Source organism: Benincasa hispida, chromosome 4 (assembly GCF_027475165.1).
Source record: "Benincasa hispida cultivar pf3 chromosome 4, pf3_genome.v1.1, whole genome shotgun sequence".
In the NCBI taxonomy this organism is placed as follows: Eukaryota; Viridiplantae; Streptophyta; class Magnoliopsida; order Cucurbitales; family Cucurbitaceae; genus Benincasa; species Benincasa hispida.
This window is the reverse complement of record NC_143481.1, coordinates 33,511,740-33,530,888: the sequence shown is the minus strand read 5'-3', so window position 1 is coordinate 33,530,888 and position 19,149 is coordinate 33,511,740. Positions and strand designations below refer to the sequence as shown.

Genomic DNA, 19,149 nt, shown 5'->3' with positions numbered 1-19,149 from the left:
AGCTTAATCGGTCCATTTATGGACTGAAGCAAGCTTCTCGATCTTGGAACATAAGGTGACACTGCGATCAAATCTTATGGCTTTGATCAGAATGTTGATGAGCCTTGTGTATACAAGAAAATCCTCAATAGTTCAGCATCTTTCCTAGTGTTGTATGTAGACGATATCCTACTCATTAGGAATGATGTAGGTCTACTAACTGAAGTTAATAACTGGATAGCAACCCAATTCCAAATGTAAGATTTCAGAGAGGCTCAGTTTGTTCTGAGAATTCAAATCTTTAGAGATTGAAAGAAAACATTTCTAACTTTATCTCAAGCATCGTACATTGACAAAATGCTTGTCAAGTATTCGATGTAGATCTCCAAGAGAGGCTTACTACCTTTCAGACATGGAGTTATATTGTCTAAGGAACAGTGTCCTAAGACACCTCAAGAGATTAAGAAAATGAGACGGATCCCCTATGCATCGGCTATTAACAACTTGATGTATGCGATGTTGTGTACTAGACCTGAAATCTACTATGCGGTAGGGATAGTCAGTAGATATAAATCTAATACAGGATATGATCATTGGACCACTGTTAAGAATATCCTCAAGTATCTAAGGAAAACGAGGGACTATATGCTCGTGTATGGTTTTATGGATTTAATTCTTACAGGATACACGAACTCTGATTTCCAAACTGATAAGGATTCTAGAAAATCCACATCAGGATCAGTTTTCACTCTTAACAGAGGAGCAGTAGTCTGAAGGAGCACGAAGAAAGAGTGCATCGCTGACTCCACCATGGAGGCAGAGTATATAGTGGCTTGTAAAGCTGCTAAGGAAGCTGTTTGGCTCAGGAAATTCTTGACTAATCTGGAAGTTTTTCCTGTTAGAGTAAACATGCATAAAACGACAGCTAACAAAATCATTAAGCATGCAAATTACACTTAATTTGAGTATAAAGCATGCTAAAAAACAAGTTTTAACAAAGAGAGCTTTAGAAGTGTACAACCTTTGTAGATTCACTTCAAATCCTTGCAATCTCCACAAATTAGATCTCCAAATCTCCAGTAGACCACCAAAAGGATCTTCTCTACTATTCCCAACCTTGGATTTGAATGGTGGAACTCTGAATTGAGAAGAATTGAGGTGGAATTGAGAGAGTGTGAGAGCAAAAGAAACTTTTGTCATTGTAGAAAGACAGATTGCATGATCTTCAAACTTCTGAAAACTAGAGTATTTATCAAGTTAACTCATGCAAACACTTACTAATCTAGCTAATTGACACTTCGATTAGCACTTAGATAGCAGGGAATGTGCGTAAATGTGGAATAATCCACTCAAAATTCCATTTTTTGGGATAAATCCACCAACAAAATTATTTTCCAATTTTTTAATTAGATTTAATTCTAAATTAAATCAAATGAAATTTCAATTTCTAAAAGTTGAATTTAAAAATTGGAAATTGATTTACTTTTAAATAATTAATTAAATAAATTTAATATCAAATATTAAATTAATAAAATACCTAATTTAAACATGAATCCTATTCATGTAATCAATATTTAAATATCAATTAATTATATTAAATATAATTATCCAAACCCTAAATTGAAATTGAAAATTTCAAATTCAAACCCTAAATGAAATCTGAACATTTCAAATTCACTTAATCTTCTAATCCAAGATTTAATCTTTTATGAGCTAGTAGAGAGACCTTATTGACCTACAGATCGTGAGCTTCGACAATTTGAGATTAATCGATTAAACGCTTTAATCCAAACTAATCAATATTCGTTAACTATCGAGACATATCGTTATAGCTCGATAGTTGCACTCTTCTCACTATAGATATATTTCTGTCCACTTGATTTAACCATGATCAGTAAGTCGACCCTTCACAGGTCGTTCGTATTTATAGCTAGGTCAAAATTACCATTTTACCCCTGTAAATACTGTTGGGGTTGATGCCCTAAAGTCTCGTGTCCTGTAGTTTGTGAACAGTATATATGAACACCTGTGATTGTTAATATATGATAGTTATTTCACATCTTGTTGTTTTGCTCATTTATGTGTTTTATTTGCTTTACCACAAACCAATAAACATAAAATCTCTGATTATCTATACGTGACTCAAGCATGTATGTGGTGACATACAAGTGGATCATGTCTTGAATGATAATCAAAATGGGCTGTAGTATATGGATATAGGAGGGAAACCTTATCCTAGTAATGCTACGGATGCGGCCCGCTTTATGGAATGGTCACAAGTGTTGTGATTTGCCACAGATGATCTTATCTTGAACATTCGTGTTGGGGACATACGAGCGGGAGTATCCTATACAGAGAGTTTGTATAAGACCTGACCACGAAGTGCTAATGTCTCGTTATATAACACCGTTCATGACAAAGACTTCAATTCACTAGGATGACCATAGGTAACATGACCTCAATCTTGAGTGAGTTGGAAACTCTTGCCATTGAGGGCGGTTCTTTGATTTGTCTGGGTGTGAGTGGCCATGTCGCCGATTCAAACCTACCATTTTAGGAATACATTTGATTTGGGAGCTGGGGACTCAACTACACAAGATGGAATTCACTCCTTCCCCGAGGCAGGTGTAAGTAGATAGATGGCTCCCTTAAGGGCTGATTCCGGGGCTTGAACGATGTGGCGCCACACACCTTCTTTTGGCCCGAGAGGTGTTCACACATAGTTGGACTATGTTGTATTGTTCATTAGAGGAATCAGTGGTACTTAAGGAGTGAGATGTAACTACAAGGGCAAAACGATAAATTGGTCCAGCTGTACTTACGAGCATCTATGAAGGGTCATTGTACTCATGATTGGTTATATCCAATGGACACAGAAATATATTTGTGGTAAGAAGAGTTCAGTTGTTGGTCTTTGTGAAATCATTAACAGTTAACGGATGGTGAATCTCATGGCTAAAGAGTTTAGTCAGCTATTCACGTACCGTTGGAGCTTCGAGCCACAGGTCCATTAGGTCACCTGGGTAGCTTGGATAAAGTCAAGAACCAGTGTTTGGGTTAATTTGAAATGTTCAAATTGACAAGAGGAAGTACAATTGGAAGTACAATTATATATGATATAATTCGAATGGTTAATTATATATGATATAATTGGCTAAATGTATGAGATACATTATTTTGGAGGAAATTAGATATAAATATGATTTAGATCAAGTAGAGGAAAAATAACAGTAGATATATGGTATCAAACTATAGGATATAAATATAATATGATTAAATATAATTAATTGATTAATTATTTAATAATTAACCAATTAATTCACGTATAAACGTGGGAACGTGGAGGTTGTGAAGGTTAAGGTAACCGGCGAGTTAAAGATTGAAAATCGTTTTCATTTTTGAAGAATTCATTCAATTGTGTTTTGACACCCCGCACCTTAAAAGAAAGCGTAAAAGATCGATCACTGGGAGCCTATACGATAGATTCTCTTTCGTCTAAACGATCGTCTAGTTCACACGTTCTCTAAACGATCGTATACCACATTCCTAAACGATCGTCCAATTTTTCCTAAACGATCGTGTAGTTCTACTATACAATAAGCGTCCCCACTATATGATAGCTGAGTTCTTCTTGTACGCGCTTGTCGTCTACATGAAATCTTCTCCTCCGTCCTCTACCAAACTCACCAGAGCCCACACTTTAGGTTTTTTATGCCGAGGATACCTGGGTTTTCCTGGTGGTGGTGTTGTCCCCAAATCCTTGTTCGTGTACGTTCGAATCGTGTAGTAACAATCGAGAGACTCGCCGGGTGCTGGTAGATCAGTGGAGTTTTCCGCTACTGTGGGTTCACACAAACGAAGAACGTCTTCCTCTGGTATGAACCCTTTTCTCTATGTTTTATCGTATTCTGAGCATGATTTTAATGAGTTTAATATGCATAACTGTTAGTATAGAATCTATGTCGTTTATGTTTCGGTCACTGTGATATCGAAGCGATCTAAGCCCGCTCATGGAACTCTCTATTTGAGATCCTTCAAATAAATCTTACTTCTTAAGTCATCACTGATCCTCTATTAAACAATTGTTTCTAGTCCAACTAATAAACCCTGTCCCTCTCTACTATAAGAGGGTGGGGCCCATTTGTTCAAGACCAGGAACCAGTACTTAAGAGAACAACCTATCTTCTAACCCTAAATTGAGTGGGAGCGAATTCCTTCTTGCAAGACTATATCCCCAACTATCTATCCAGTTTTATCCAGAAATGGGAAGCTTATTGAGCAGTGTTGTTGAACTATTCTCTCCTATGTAGATCAAAGGATAATCCCGAATAAAAAGGAGTTCATAGTTAGCTTAGGATTAAGATCGAGTTACCCTAGGTTATCAAATTGAAATAGTCAATTTTAACAGTAAACGGTCGTTATGAAGAAAAGAGACTATTTCATGGCCCAATCTTATGCAAACGTCTTTTGCATAGGATGCCTCCACTTGCATGTCTCAACATGAATGATTTCGGGATCGCATCGTTTGTATCAGTATACAAAGTGGGTCGCATCCATAGTGTCCCAAAGATGAGGTACTCAATCTCATCCATATACTTATAGATATTTTAGGCTATATACTATAACTTGATCATCTTATATGTCTCTACATCAAGTTAAAGTATTCATACTATAGTCGTGGGTTCATTTATTGGATTTTATAACAGAATGCAATTTCAATAATACTTTTATTGATAAATAGAATATGTTTCCAAAATTACGAACTGCGAGTTTTAGGATGTTCCCAACAGTTCCAGACATGTCAAAGTCCATCACACTTTATTGTGATAATCGTGGTGTTGTAGCTAATTCTCGAGGGCCAAGGAGTCACAAGCGTGGGAAGAACATAGAGCAGAAGTATCATCTCATCTGAGAGATTGTGCATCAAGGGGACGTGATTGTCACGTAGATATCTTCGGAGCACAACATTGTTGATCCCTACAAAGTCCCTCACGGCTAAAGTGTTTGAGGGTCACATACAGAGTATGGGTCTGTGGGACAGACCATGTTTAGACTAAGGCAAGTGGAAGATTTGTATTGGGCATGTTATGCCTGTTTTATTGTTTGTATACTTTGTATATTAGTTTGACTTATATATTGTACACCCCACTAGCTTAGGTCAAGTGGGAGATTATTGGGGTTGATGCTTTAAATCTCATAGGGTCCTTTAGTTTGTAATTGTAATGTACAAACATCTTGTTTATTTAATAAAATATATGATGTTTTATTTCCATTTTAGTTGCATTAACCACAAACTAATAACCAAAATATCTTGTAGCTTAAACATGTATGTAGAGACATACGGATGGATCATATTTAAGTGATAACCTAAATGATCTGTAGTAGATGGATAAGGTTGGATACCTTATCTTGGTGACAATACGAGTATGACCCGCTTTGTAGATGTTATAATTGTTGTAAAGTGCTACAAAATATCTAATCCTGATCATTTATGTGTAGACATGTGAGCAGAGATGTTCTATACAAAGAAGTTTGTATAAGACCAGACCACGAAATGTTTAGTCTCATTATATAACGTCGTTCATAATAGAGAATTACATTTCACTAGAATGACCGTAGGTTGAAGGAACTCTTTGGGGAGAGAACCTTGTGTGGAAGTAGATCGACCAAATTCCATTTTTTTCATTGAATATAAATTTCATAGTAAACAAGAAACAAGATATGAATTTACTTATAAATTACAGCATGCTAAGGAAAAGATTTAAGAAACCTCACCTTTGAAGACCTTTTCTTCACGATTTCCCTCAAACAACACCAAGAACCTCTTGAAGACTTTCTCCAAGAAAAAAACTCGAATAAGAACAAACACTACCACAAATGTTTCCTCGGTATTCTCAGGGTGAGAACCTAGGAGTGGTGGGCTCTAGCTATTTGGTTTTGAGAGAAAACTTAATGTTGAAGATGAAGGATTGAGAATGTTCTCAAAACACAAAAAAACGCACAGAACTCTTCTGTTGTTTTCTCACTTTCTCAAAATCGATTAATAGGCTTGGCCAAGAAGAAGAAGAAACTTTTTTCTTTTCAACTTGTCGAAAATACCACCTACAACTTACGTGGGTGGAGAGAAAAGAATGGGAAGGCAGTTGTAACTCTCTCCCTTATTATTAAGATAATAATAATATAAATATAAATATGATAACTAACTTATCATATTATATATATATATTAAATTATATATTATATCAAATATAACATATAACCTATAGTTTTAATATTGTATCACATATAATATAAACTATAATTTCTTTTCTCTTTTATATGGCATTTAATATAAATCATATTTATATTAAATTTAACAACTATGGATCCCATTCATAGAAACTATATTTGAATCCCATTCAAATATTTATTTCATCTCATTAAGTTATAATGTACCAAATACATTATAACAATTATATAACATATAATTAATTCAACTTAATTATGTCATATATAATTAAATCCCTCTATTAATTTGAACAATTCAAATTAATCTAAAAACAGATTCTCATTTAATCCTATTGAGCTACCAAGAGGACCTCATGAACCTGTAGCTTGAAGCTCCAACAGTACATGAATAATTAATTAAACTCTTTAATTACATTATTCACCATCCATTAACTGTTGAGCACTCCACTAAAGACCGACAGCTGCACTTTTCGCACTACAGATATATTTCCATTGGATATAACCAATCGACAATACGATGATCCTTCATAAATTGCTCATAAGTACAGCTAGGCCAAAATACTATTTTGCCCCCGTAGTTATATCTAACTCAAGTACCACTGATCCCTCTAATGAACAATAGATCATAGTCCAACTATGACTAAACCCCTCTCGGGTCAGGAAAGGGTGTGGCGCCACATTGTTCAAAATCTAGAATCAGCCCTTAAGAGAGCAATTTATCTATTTACCCCTGCCTCGGGGAATGAGTGAATTTCATCTTGTGTAGTTGTGTTTCCAGCTCCCTAATCAAACGAATTTTCAAAATAGTAGGCTTGTTGAGTCAGGATCTGGCCACTCTCACCTATACAAATCAAAAGACCACCCTCATAGGCAGAAGTTCACAACTCACTTAGGATTCAGGTCATGTTACCTATGGTCATCCTAGTGAAATGTAAGTCTTCATTATGAATGGCGTTATATAATGAGACTAAACATTTTCATGGTCCGGTCTTATACAAACTCCTTTGTATAGAATACCCCCGCTCACATGTCTGTACATGAATGATCGGGATTAGATCATTTGTAGCACTTTACAATAATTGTAATACCTACAAAGCGGGCCATACTCATAGTGTCACCAGGATAAGGTACCCAATCTTATCTATCTACTATAGACCATTTAGGTTATAACTTAAACATGATTCACCCGTATATCTTTACATACATGTTTAAGTTACAAAGATAACCTTGGATGTTAGTTTATTGGTTTGTGGTTAATTGATAACGGGAAAAAATGCACATTATCATAGTGCTAAGTTCTTAAACAATGTTGGATTGCGTTGATGAAATATGTTAACTTGCATCCATTAAGCATCGTTTTCATGATATTGTGGTCGCATGTGTTCAACGCATTAGAACAATTGATTTTTGTATTTTTGTGCAGAATATGCGTTAACGTAATGCAAAGATTGCGATCATAGGAATTCATTGGTTGAGTGCAACTTTACCGCAAGGCTTTGTGTTGATCGTGCTCGCAAACATTCACCCAAGAAGAATCGCCGCAACTTGGTCAGCGCAACATGGTGGGTGCATCTGGGTGAAAGGCCAATTAAGAGCGATGAAACAAAAAGCTGATGACAGTGGAATCCAAATTAAGTTGGCAGCCGATAACGACCACAAAGTACATTCAGCTTTATCGGTGATAATTATTCAGCGCATCAGTCAAGAATTAAAGCTGTCCCATCTGTACAACCAGGAGAGAGAAGCCACCTTTCACCATGGATACTCTATAAATACCAAGGGAATTCTTCAGAGAAGGGGTTAACCAGTTGATTAGTTCCCGTTTAGTTCACGCTTCTGTTCATAATTTCCTTTCCATTTTAAGGTGGAGCAAGAGAATAGTGATGGCGCCGAAGATTGCTCAGGGCAACTCGATAGAGAACCTTGGGGCGTAAGAGCAGAGAGCGAGATTATATTTTGAGCACGAGTAGAAACAGTGTAAATGTCTGGCAGCAAGAGATTGCTACCAGGCTCTTTATTCTATACTTGCATTGTTATTTTGTACTTCATCTTCATACTTATAGAATGGAAGTTCTATTTCTACATCTGTTCACTCTCTTAATATGCATGAGTAGCTAAACTAGTCGAATGGATTGAGAAGAACTAAGCTAACATGACCTAGGAAGTTCTTTGCTTGTGAATGTCTTGTTTTATGTTGTGCAAAATACCCTTTAGAGTTACTCGAGAGAGAGTCTAAAGAAAGAACCTAAAGTCTCGAGAGAGCTAGGTTAGAATTTGGACTCGAGGGAGCAAGATCAGAACTGCATAAACAAGAGATAGGGACTTAGAGATAAGCTCTGTTTGTCAACTTGCATCGCATGCATCCTAGAGATGAGAATGATATTATATGGTCGCATATTTGTGTGGATGTCATGTTGTCATCACATAAATATAAATAGAGGTTTATGTGTAGACCCTGTAGACTTGTCGCATATATCGCATGCGTTCTAGCCTTAGAAGCCGTGGTATTCGCACCGAGAGGTGGTTTACTGTTGTATGCATGTTGCATGATCGCATAGCATAAACGCATTCTAGGGAGTGTTAGCCGAAACCCTTCTTAGCCTGTTCACCGCATATTCATCGCATCTCCCGTTTACCAACTCTTTTCAAACTTCGCCGCATTTATTTATTTTTCATCTACGCAAACAACAAACCAAACACTTTATTTATTTATCCGGTTACAGCAAAGTTCTTCATAAAAATTACCAAAGCAAACTGTTTTCACAAGTCCTTGTGTTCGACCTTGGACTTACTAGGAAACTCAGAGGAATTTACACTTGGATTCCGCTGGGGAAACTTGAGTGCACAACGCAATTCCATCAACGCATAGCAGCTATATTTCCACTTCATAAATACAAGCATTATTAATGCATCTAAAATATCATATATTTTATTAAATACACAATGAATTTGTTCAATAATGTTTACAAACTATAGGACCCTACGAGATTTATAGCATCAACCCCAACAATTTCCCACTTGACCTAAAGCTAGTGGGGTGTACAATATAGTAAAAAATACAAAGTATACTAAGGCATAACACACGTCTAGTACAAATCTCCCACTTGCCCTAGTCCAAACTTGGCCTGTCCCACAGACTCATACTCTGCAAGTGACCCTCAAACACCATAGCCGTGAGAGCCTTTGTAAACGGATCAGCGACGTTGTGCTCCAAAGCTGTCTGTGTGACAATCATGTCCCCTCGATGCACAATCTCTCGAATGAGATGATACTTTTGCTCTATATGCTTATTGTGACTCCTAGGCTCTCGGGAATTAGCCACAGCATCACTATTATCACAATAAAGTTTGATGGGCTTTGACATGTCTGGAACAACTTCCAGATTAGTCAAGAATTTCCTGAGCCAAACGACTTCCTTAGCAGCTTCACAAGCCACTACATACTCAGCCTCCATGGTGGAGTTAGCAATGCACCCTTGCTTGGTGCTTCGCCATACAACTGCCCCTTTGTTAAGATTGAACACTGATTCTGAGGTGGATTTCCAAGAATCCTTATCAGTCTGAAAATCAGAGTTCGTGTATCCTGTAAGGATCAAATCCTTATAACCATACACAAGCATGTAGTCCCTCGTTCTTCTTAGATACTTAAGGATGTTTTTAACGGCGATCCAGTGATCTAATCCGGGATTAGATTGATATCTACTGACTATCCCCACTGCATAGCAGATGCCAGGTCTAGTACATAACATCGCATATATCAAGCTGCCCACAACAGATGCAAATGAGTTGACTCATGCTAATGAAGATTGAAAATTGAAAATATGTATGACAACATATTTAGAAATTTTGACTTCATTCAATAACCATTTGGAATACGAGGTATTCACTAAATTTTGAGTTAAATTACAATTAAATATATTTTATGATTAACATTAATTTTGTTGGTACATAGAAGGTATAAGTTTTCATTTCTATTTTCAACCATTAATTTCTAATTATCATTTTTAGATTTTGTAGAGCTTTGTTTTAATGATATTATTTTTAGATATTGGTTTTTTTAAGAATTAAAGTTAGTTTTGATTTTTTTTTATTTGCTTCACAATACTTATATTCCGAATTCAAATTTATGAGAGATTTAGGGTGATTTAGTTTATTAGATCTTATTTTAAGTTAGATTTTTTTAAAAAAAAAAAAATACACCATATTCATTAAGGGTGTTCAAAAAATCTGATGACATGAAAAAACCGATCAACCAACCTGTGCGATTTGGATTGGGTTATCAACTTATTTGGGTTGGGTTAGGTTCAAATAAATGAAAATTTTATGGGTTGGGTTGGTTCATGGGTTCACCTAATATAACCCAAACCAACTCGAATCGACCCGAATTTATTATTAACTTTAAGATATATTTTTTTATTACTTATAACACAATTATTTATATATATGTTGATTTTAATTTTATTTAATTCCAATATTTTTTAATAATTTATTCTTTAACAACTCTTAAAAGTGGTTTATTTACCCTTTAGAAAAAAAAATCACTATATAAATTGAAATTGAGTTGTTAATCTTAATTCAATATATGAAAATAATTAAATTAGACTTTTACATATTCACGTTTTGCTTCTTTTTATAACAAAATTTTAAATAAATTACCCAATTAACCCAAACCAACTCAACCCAAATATTTTATGGTACGTTTTGCTTCTTTTTAGAACAAAATTTTAAATAAATTACCCGATTAACCCGAACCAACTCAACCCAAATATTTCATGGTTAGGTTGGGTTCATTTTTAATAAAGGTTATTTGGGTTGAAAAAATTTACAACATGAATTAGGGGTGTTCAAAAAACTTGATGACCCGAAAAAATAGATCAAGTTTGGGTTGGGTTATCCACAAATTTGGGTCGGGTTGGGTTCAAATAATAAAAATTTTATGGGTTGAGTTGGTTAATAGGTTCACCTAATATAACTCAAACCAACCCAAACCAACCCGAATTTATTATTAACTTAAAAATATATTTTTTTTGTTACTTATAACACAATTATTTATACATATATTGATTTTAATTTTATTTAATTTCAATATTTTTTTTAATAATTTATTCTTCAACAACTTTTAAAAGTAGTTTCTTTGCACTTTAGAAAGAAAAATTTCACAAGTTGTTAATCTTAATTCAATATATGAAAATAATTAAATTAGAATTTTACATATTTACGTTTTGCTTCTTTTTAGAATAAAATTTTAAATAAATGACCCGATTAACCCAAACCAACCCAACCCAAATATTTCATGGTTGGGTTGGGTTCATTTTTTAATAATAGTTATTTGGTTTGAAGAAATTTACAAACCGAACAATTGAGTTGGGTTTAAAAAGTATTTCAATCCAACCCAACCCATTAACACCCCTAACCCGAACAATTGGGTTAGGTATAAAAAGCCTTTCAACCCAACTCGTAAACATCCTAATATTCATAGAGATTTGGCAGTAGGGATGTTTTTGTCCACTCTTAAATTTTAAATAGTATCAAAATTAATCGTTTGACCATTTTTATAAAAGAAATCTGTATGATCATTTTTCTAAAACGTGATTTTATTTTAGCTATTTATCCGGTTGCCCCGAAGAAAGCAAAAGAAAAGAAAAGAAACTGATTCACTTATATAGAAGCTCGGCCCAATTAGCCCAATTTCGGTATTGGGCCTCAACTGGGATCTCATCTCCTGTTCTTCGACATATCGGATTCCGATCCGCTTTCCTGAATCCGATATGTCGTTTTTACGTCAGACAATGTCGTTCATCTTTGCGATTCAATTGAAAGTTGAGTTGTCAAATATTGGGGGAAAATTTAAACAGCCATTAACGAACCAGTCCCGAAGGCGAAAGCTTCTTCTTCTCTTTTGCAGAATTCTCCAATTGCTACACAGACTCCACGAAAGTTCAATTAACAGATAATTACTTGGATCGGTTATTTTACATACGCTTTATCGCCATGGGTTGCTCCTCCTCTGTCCCAGGTATTTTCAATTATTGAATTTCATTTCTTCTGCTTTGTTGGGCCTATGAGATTCTTTATTCGTTTATTTAAGTTTGATCAAAGAGGGTGTATTGAGAATTCAGGAGGTTGATTTTTTGGTCTGTTCTATGTCGTTAATTATGGAGTTGTCTTGGTTCCTTGATTTTCTTTAATGGGGGGACATTAGGGTTTGGTGGGTTTTGCCTTAGGTATCTACTATTCAGTTTTTACTGTTACTTATTGGAGTTTTGTTGAGTTTCATTGATCTTTTGGGGGTTTATAATGCAGACAGGGCTTCTGGGCGATCGGGTGGGCTTAATCCAGAGAACAATGCAGCTGATTCCAAGAATTTACGCGTCAAGGTATTTGAGAAGCACCCAACTTATTTACTTGTAGTCCTTTCCTTTTCTTTTTACTGTTAATGGACTCTATTTCAGTCTGATAATTGGTAATTTGTCTGACTTACAATTCTTTCCTATAAGAAGACAAACATACGATGGCTAAGATGCAGCAATGCTTTCCTCATTCGGGAATTGTCGATTGAGCTATATATATTTTTTAATTTAATGATATTTGAAGTTAAAGATATGCTTATATGTCAAATACCGTGCTTGCTAATGCTTAAAAGTTCTTATGATATCTTCTTTTTCTATCTTCTCTTTCTGTCTTTATGCAGCTTGTCCTGCTAGGTGATTCTGGTGTTGGTAAAAGTTGCATTGTTCTTCGCTTTGTCCGTGGTCAGTTTGATCCAACGTCTAAGGTTAGGACTATGTTACAGTTTGTAAATTCTTAAAATAAATATATGCTTAATACAATAAATTAACATTTTTATCATTTCATGCCCAGAGTAGTTACAATCTTTTGATTAATCATGTTTGTTGAGAAAATTCAGGTAACAGTTGGAGCATCATTCTTGTCACAAACAATAGCTTTACAAGATTCCACAACAGTGAAGTTTGAAATATGGGATACCGCTGGGCAAGAGAGGTAGGATTATCCAAATCTCTAGTTGGTACCCGTGTGTTTGTAACTTCTTAGCAAGTAACCATATTCTCATTGGAAGCCCTTTTCTGCTTTTTCATGTTCACAAGAGCTTTTTGTTGCAATAGGTTATCACTGTTGATTTGTCTTGATTTAGGTATGCTGCATTAGCTCCACTTTACTATCGTGGTGCTGCAGTTGCAGTTATTGTATATGATATAACAAGCTCAGATTCCTTTGCCAAAGCACAATATTGGGTTAAGGTATGTTTCAAAGTGATTAAGTAGTTTCCTACTTCTGTACAATATTTATTGCTTATGATTGATGTATCTATTCGAGTTCAGATTATAATATCCATGGGCCTTTTACTAGCAATGGTCTTGTTTCATAGTCATTATGCATAAATAAACCAAAACCTATGTGGCAATTCCTCATTGGTTGAGCATCCCACTCACCGGTGACCAATTTTGGAACAAAAAATGTAATTCTTTTTAATCTATGGGCAGATTATCAAATAATCACATTCTTTACTATCTATCTGTTGTTCTCTTGGAGCTTCTCCACATTTTCTAGTTTACATGCACTTTATATGGACTTGGTAATGGAACCTAAACAAATCTTCGTTAATGTGTTCATGTTGATTTGGTTATCCTTTAAGCTTTGACTAATTCACAATCTTACACTTCATATTGGCACTTACAGGAGCTACAGAAGCATGGTAGCCCTGATATCATTTTGGCATTGGTCGGTAACAAAGCTGATCTTCAAGAGAAAAGGAAAGTATCTGTTCAGGTAAGTTCAGTGTTATTCAATCAAATGCATCCTTCTTCTCCTGTCTTCTTTATTTATTGTTTTTTTTTTTCTCTCCAAAATGGGGGAAAGATATTTTAACTCACTAATGTGAGATATTTATGTTTCACTTTTGAAGGATGGGACTGAGTATGCAGAGAAGAATGGAATGTTCTTTATTGAGACATCTGCAAAGACTGCAGATAATATAAACGAGCTGTTTGAGGTATTCCCGACTTTATCCTTTTTATATGACTTTCATAGCTTCTGTTCATAAACAAGCGAGGTAGATAATTGTGTATAGTGATTTTTTATGATATTCCACTGTTGGCTGTGCGGTATTAAACATTTGAATATTGCTGTTTATGGTTAGAAGTTCAGAATCTGCATAAGTCATTATCATATCCCGTAATCTTTATAATATTCTTTAGAGTTTCGGAACTTTAGCAAACCAATTCTCTATTGGTGATAGTGTTGGACTCCAGAAGGTGTGAGGTTAGAACGTTCTTTCACCCCAGCTTTTAGTTGGTGGTTGTATCTGTCATTATGCTATCTCCATAAGGTGTCAAATCAAGTTGCATGCTGCCAGAACTTTCACCTCAGGTCTCTATTGGTGGTTCTATCATGATTGCTCAGCGCCACCCTTAGAATGTGGCCCGCAGGAGGACAATTGTAATTGGAAATTTTCTGGCTGTTAGCTCTTTTGCTGATTTGTTTGTTTGTTTGGATTGAAATGCTTTTTTTTTTTTACCTCTAATTTGTCTGTAGTGCATGTTTTATTAAATGTCTTTCGTCTCTCTAGTTCATCCTTCTATTGTTGAAGCCTTAGGATTTTTTTCTATTTCTGTCCATGCCCTTTTTGTTGAACGGTGGACGACTAGCCCTCTGTTAATTAGTTAGTTTGTTTATTTTATATGAAAATTGGAATCTTTGGAATCTTTGAGAAACATATTTCATGGCATGAATTATGTGAAGATGTTTGGATAGCTGTAGTGATCACTTAGCGATGCGAGAACCTGTCTCCCTTTCGTATAAAATTTCTCTAGAAATATATGTCACTCATACTGAGAGGGGCAGTTTAAGATATTTTTTTTCAAATACATTTCGAGATCAACGATATCTTCTCTATTTGATTTGGCAGGAGATTGCGAAGAGGTTGCCACGACCAACTTCCTCATGATCTTGTGTGACATGAATGATGTTGTCAGCAGCTTATCCTACAGGAAATCGGCCTGTTCCCTTCTGATCTGTGTATAGTTTGGTGAGTCCTGCAGTCTTTTGCTTTGTTATTTGATTTGACTTGTTGATATCTTCAGTCTAAAGTGTAACTTTAAACAGATATGAAAATGGTGAAAGATTTATTCCCCTTTAAACCATAAGCTGTATTTGTAAACTATGTTTCCTGTGACTGATAGAAACATTACTTGGGTTTTATTTCTTTTTCTTTTAGATGATATTCAATGGGAGTGGAGAAATTCAAACTCTATTTATGATCTTTAAATGCATTGAAGGATCAAGTAAAGCATCATGTAATGGAATTTGGTTATTTTGTTTCCCTGAGGTTTTGGTGGTTTCTTTTTGCCATTTTAAATTAGAATGTCCAATTACTTAGAGGGTGAAAAGTTGGTTGGAGTGTCGGTTGGACCATCCCTATCACCGACTACTGATCGAAGACATAGGAATAAGAAAAATAAGGGGAAAAAACGTTTTTTTCTCAAGTAAAGAAGCCATGGTTGATTGGTTTCATTTGGATGGCTGATTGCTTATGAAAGAAGCAACTTTAGTTTAAGGTTACTTTCTCTGAAAATTTAGGTTAAATTGATACTTTGGTTTTAAAATTTAGTCTATATATTTTATAATTAGAATTTAGTCCATATGTTTTATAAAACTCTCGTAGCTAGTCCTTGCAGTTAGAACTATTTGTGAGGATTTTATCAAATCATATGGGTTGTTTCATGGCTTTCATCAAACCACAAGGACTAAATTCTAATTTTTGAAAATGGACCAAAAATTTAATATGGATGGGTGGTTTTCATATTCTTTAAGGGGGCGTTTGACACATGATAAAAGCCTAGGGTTGAGTTGAGCTGGTAATTATATCTGGAAAGTTACATGTCTATATTTGGTGTGCAGAGTTGAGTTAAGTTGGTAATTATTGTCTGCGTTTAGATGCAAAATTGAGAGTTGAGTTGAGTTGTGTTAGGGTATTTGGTGTTGATTTTGTCGTCTTTTTTTTTTTTTTTTATGTATTGTTGATTTTAATTTTCAACTATACACGTATTTTTCTAACTTTTCTAAGATAAAAAATAAATTAAAAAAATCAATTCTTTTCCATTCTGAAAACATAACAATTCTCTATAAAGTATTCATATACATAACATAAAATTTTGAATTCAATTTTTTAAACACTTAAATAGAAGTGATTGTTCCATTCAAAAATCCAGCTTAATTATTAATTATCGTAAAAATTAAAAAGAATGGAAAGGATTAGTGCCATCAAATGAAACTATTGACACCCTTTTAGATAGAAGGGATAACACTTAAATGTTAATCTTAAGAAAAACAAAAAATTTACAATTTAAATAATAAAATCAACTATTAGATAGTCTTTTTTGACTAATTTGTTGAATATGGATTTAACTTTTTCTAAAACCAGTGAAATGATTTTAGAAATATTGATATCTATTTTTTCTATCATAATGTTGCATCAGTGTACAAACTATCTATTAAAAAAGACACACACAACTTGAGCCATAATTTTAAACTCCACTATTTCATTAGAATTATGTAATATTTAAAAACATCAAGGGATAAGTTGTTTAAAATATATTGTTGAATTTTTGTTTTGTAAAACAATAATAAGATGTCATATGTTATATTTTTTTAGATCTAAGAAAAAAATGAAATAGAAGAAGAATAATTAGATCTAAAAGAACATCATAGAAAGAAAATCAAAAAAGAGAATGGAGGAGTTGAGAAAGAAAAGAGAAAATAAAACTCATACGAGCCAAACAGAGAAAGAAGAGAGAAACTGAGAAAGACGAATCGGACGGTGAAAGAAGAGAGAAGATAAAAGGAGGGGAGTAAATGTGAAGCAAGCATAAGTGAGAGAGAAACGACAAAGTAATTGAGGGAGTTGGGAGAGTAACAAAAACATGTGGAAAAACGGGTGAGAGTGAGAATGATAAAATGTGGGTAATTAAACCCACCGTTTTATTTTTATCAGTGGTCGTTGAAGTTGGACACACGAAGATGGGCGGAAGTTGCTTGTGCGAAGGTAGTCATTGGAGTTAGTCGCTAGAGTTGTCGTCGAAGGTGGTTGGTGGAGCCTGGAGTTCTTCGTCGAAGTTGGTCGTGTGAATATGGAAGTTAGAGTTTTTTTTACCAAGGTGGTTGTCAGAATTAGTTGCCGAAGTATCGTTGGAGGTGGTTGTCGAAGCTCGGAGTTGGCCACCCGAAGGTGGTCATCGGAGTATGTCGCTGGAGTGTGGTAGCGATAATCGCAAATAGAGACCGATGGGTGGAACCATTAAAAACATTGGAGGAAAAGAGAATTTGGGAGAGTTGGGGTGAGTTGGTAAAATAACCAACTCAACTCTACCAACATTTAAAGTTGGTTATTAAACATTGAGTTAAAAATACCAACTCAATGCAACTCTCCTCGATTGTCAAACACCCCTAAGAAAAAATGGAAGAGAGAATAAGATAGGGTCTTGCATGTGAGAGAGTAGATTGACCTTTAAAGATAGATGTATTTGACAATAGGGGAATATAGTGGGGAATCAATTGGAGGAAAAAATACTTTACCAACTAGGTTGAAACCCATATTAAGTTTTTGACAAGTAGGAGAAAAAAAAATACGATTCGACTATGAGAAACAGAGAGCGGACTTTACAGAACTCTCGTTCAAGTTTAACTAGACTTTGAAGTTTGTGTATATTTAGTTCTTGAACTTTTAAAAGTATTTATGACTTTATTAGGTCTCTAAACTTTTAATTCAATAGGTCTCAAAAAAGATTGAAAATTTTAAAATTAATTGATTTTATGACTTATGGATGTATTTAAAAGAAAATTGAATTTGGTTTAATATACTTATAATCGAATTTTGTGGATTAGTAATAATATTTTTATACAAGGAAGGCTATATTCGAGATTTTTTTTTAATAAATATTAACTATGATTTTAAGATTTATTGAAATATAAAGATTTAGTCTTATTTTCTTAATTTTTTAAATTTGATTTCTAATTATTCTTCAAGTTTTGAAGTTAGTTTGTAATGGGTCCTTGGCATGAAAAATACATATAAAAATTCTATGGACAGAGTTTAATGATCTTGTATTGCTCTCGATTCATCATTTCATTAAGTTAACTAACAGCCAATGACCAACTAAAAATTCAAATGAACAAAAAAAAAAAAAAATTTACTAATTCTATAACTTGAAATTTTTTTTACCCACATTTTTAATAGTCCTGAATTCTTTACTCGATTAAGGTCCATTTGGATTGACTAGGAAAAAAAATATTTTCTAAAAATTTATTTTTATTTAAATATTTTTTATAAAAATTATTTAAAATATAATTTAAAAGTATTTCAAAAACTATTTTGAGTAGTTTCCAAATAATCAAATTTGTGTCAAAATAATTTATGTTTTAAATTAAATATTCGAAAATGTATTTCAAATACACTATAAGAATGTTCTTCAAAGAGAATATAGTTCAATTGGCTATATGTGTTAGCGACTACGAACTCGATAGTTCAAATTCCTCGCTCGAAGAAGAAAAAAAAAATTAAGAATATTCTATTAAAAGTTTATTCAACTAAATTTTAGCGTTGCAAAGTACTTTTCCATTACCTGAGAACTGAGAAGTTGGTATTAAAAAAGCAATGATTTTTTTTTTAACGAAAGAAAAACGAAAAAAGAAAAAAATAAATAAAATAAAATAAAAACAGTTTTTTGGGCACGCACCTCTATGTGGATGAGGTTATCTAGTGAGGCTCATGGCTTGAAGTTCTAAAAGAGTATATGTATATATTTATATCTTTCTTTTTAGGTACAAAATAAGGTTATTTGGTAATTAGTGGAAGGTTTAAATCCTATTTTGGTTCATGATCTTTTAACTCTATTCTATTTTGATCTCTAAACTTTCAGAAACGAGC

General features: G+C 34.1%; 1 protein-coding gene across 1 annotated transcript; it reads left to right on the top strand.

The window, feature by feature from the left end:
• Positions 1-11,992: 11,992 nt before the first annotated feature.
• Positions 11,993-15,477, top strand: ARA6 (Ras-related small GTP-binding family protein). The gene is made up of 8 exons (XM_039028344.2): positions 11,993-12,222; positions 12,510-12,583; positions 12,898-12,981; positions 13,114-13,208; positions 13,360-13,465; positions 13,905-13,994; positions 14,131-14,217; positions 15,133-15,477. The coding sequence occupies exons 1-8, from the start codon at positions 12,198-12,200 to the stop codon at positions 15,169-15,171; spliced, it is 600 nt and encodes a 199-aa protein (XP_038884272.1). The 5' UTR covers positions 11,993-12,197; the 3' UTR covers positions 15,172-15,477.
• The last annotated feature ends 3,672 nt before the right edge of the window (positions 15,478-19,149 follow it).

Bases quoted from the DNA above. Each gene is read 5' to 3' on its own strand.
- ARA6 (XM_039028344.2), top strand. From the start codon at position 12,198: ATGGGTTGCTCCTCCTCTGTCCCAG. The intron at 12,584-12,897 runs GTATTTGAGAAG...GTCTTTATGCAG, and splicing joins CCAAGAATTTACGCGTCAAG to CTTGTCCTGCTAGGTGATTC. The intron at 13,466-13,904 runs GTATGTTTCAAA...TGGCACTTACAG, and splicing joins AAGCACAATATTGGGTTAAG to GAGCTACAGAAGCATGGTAG.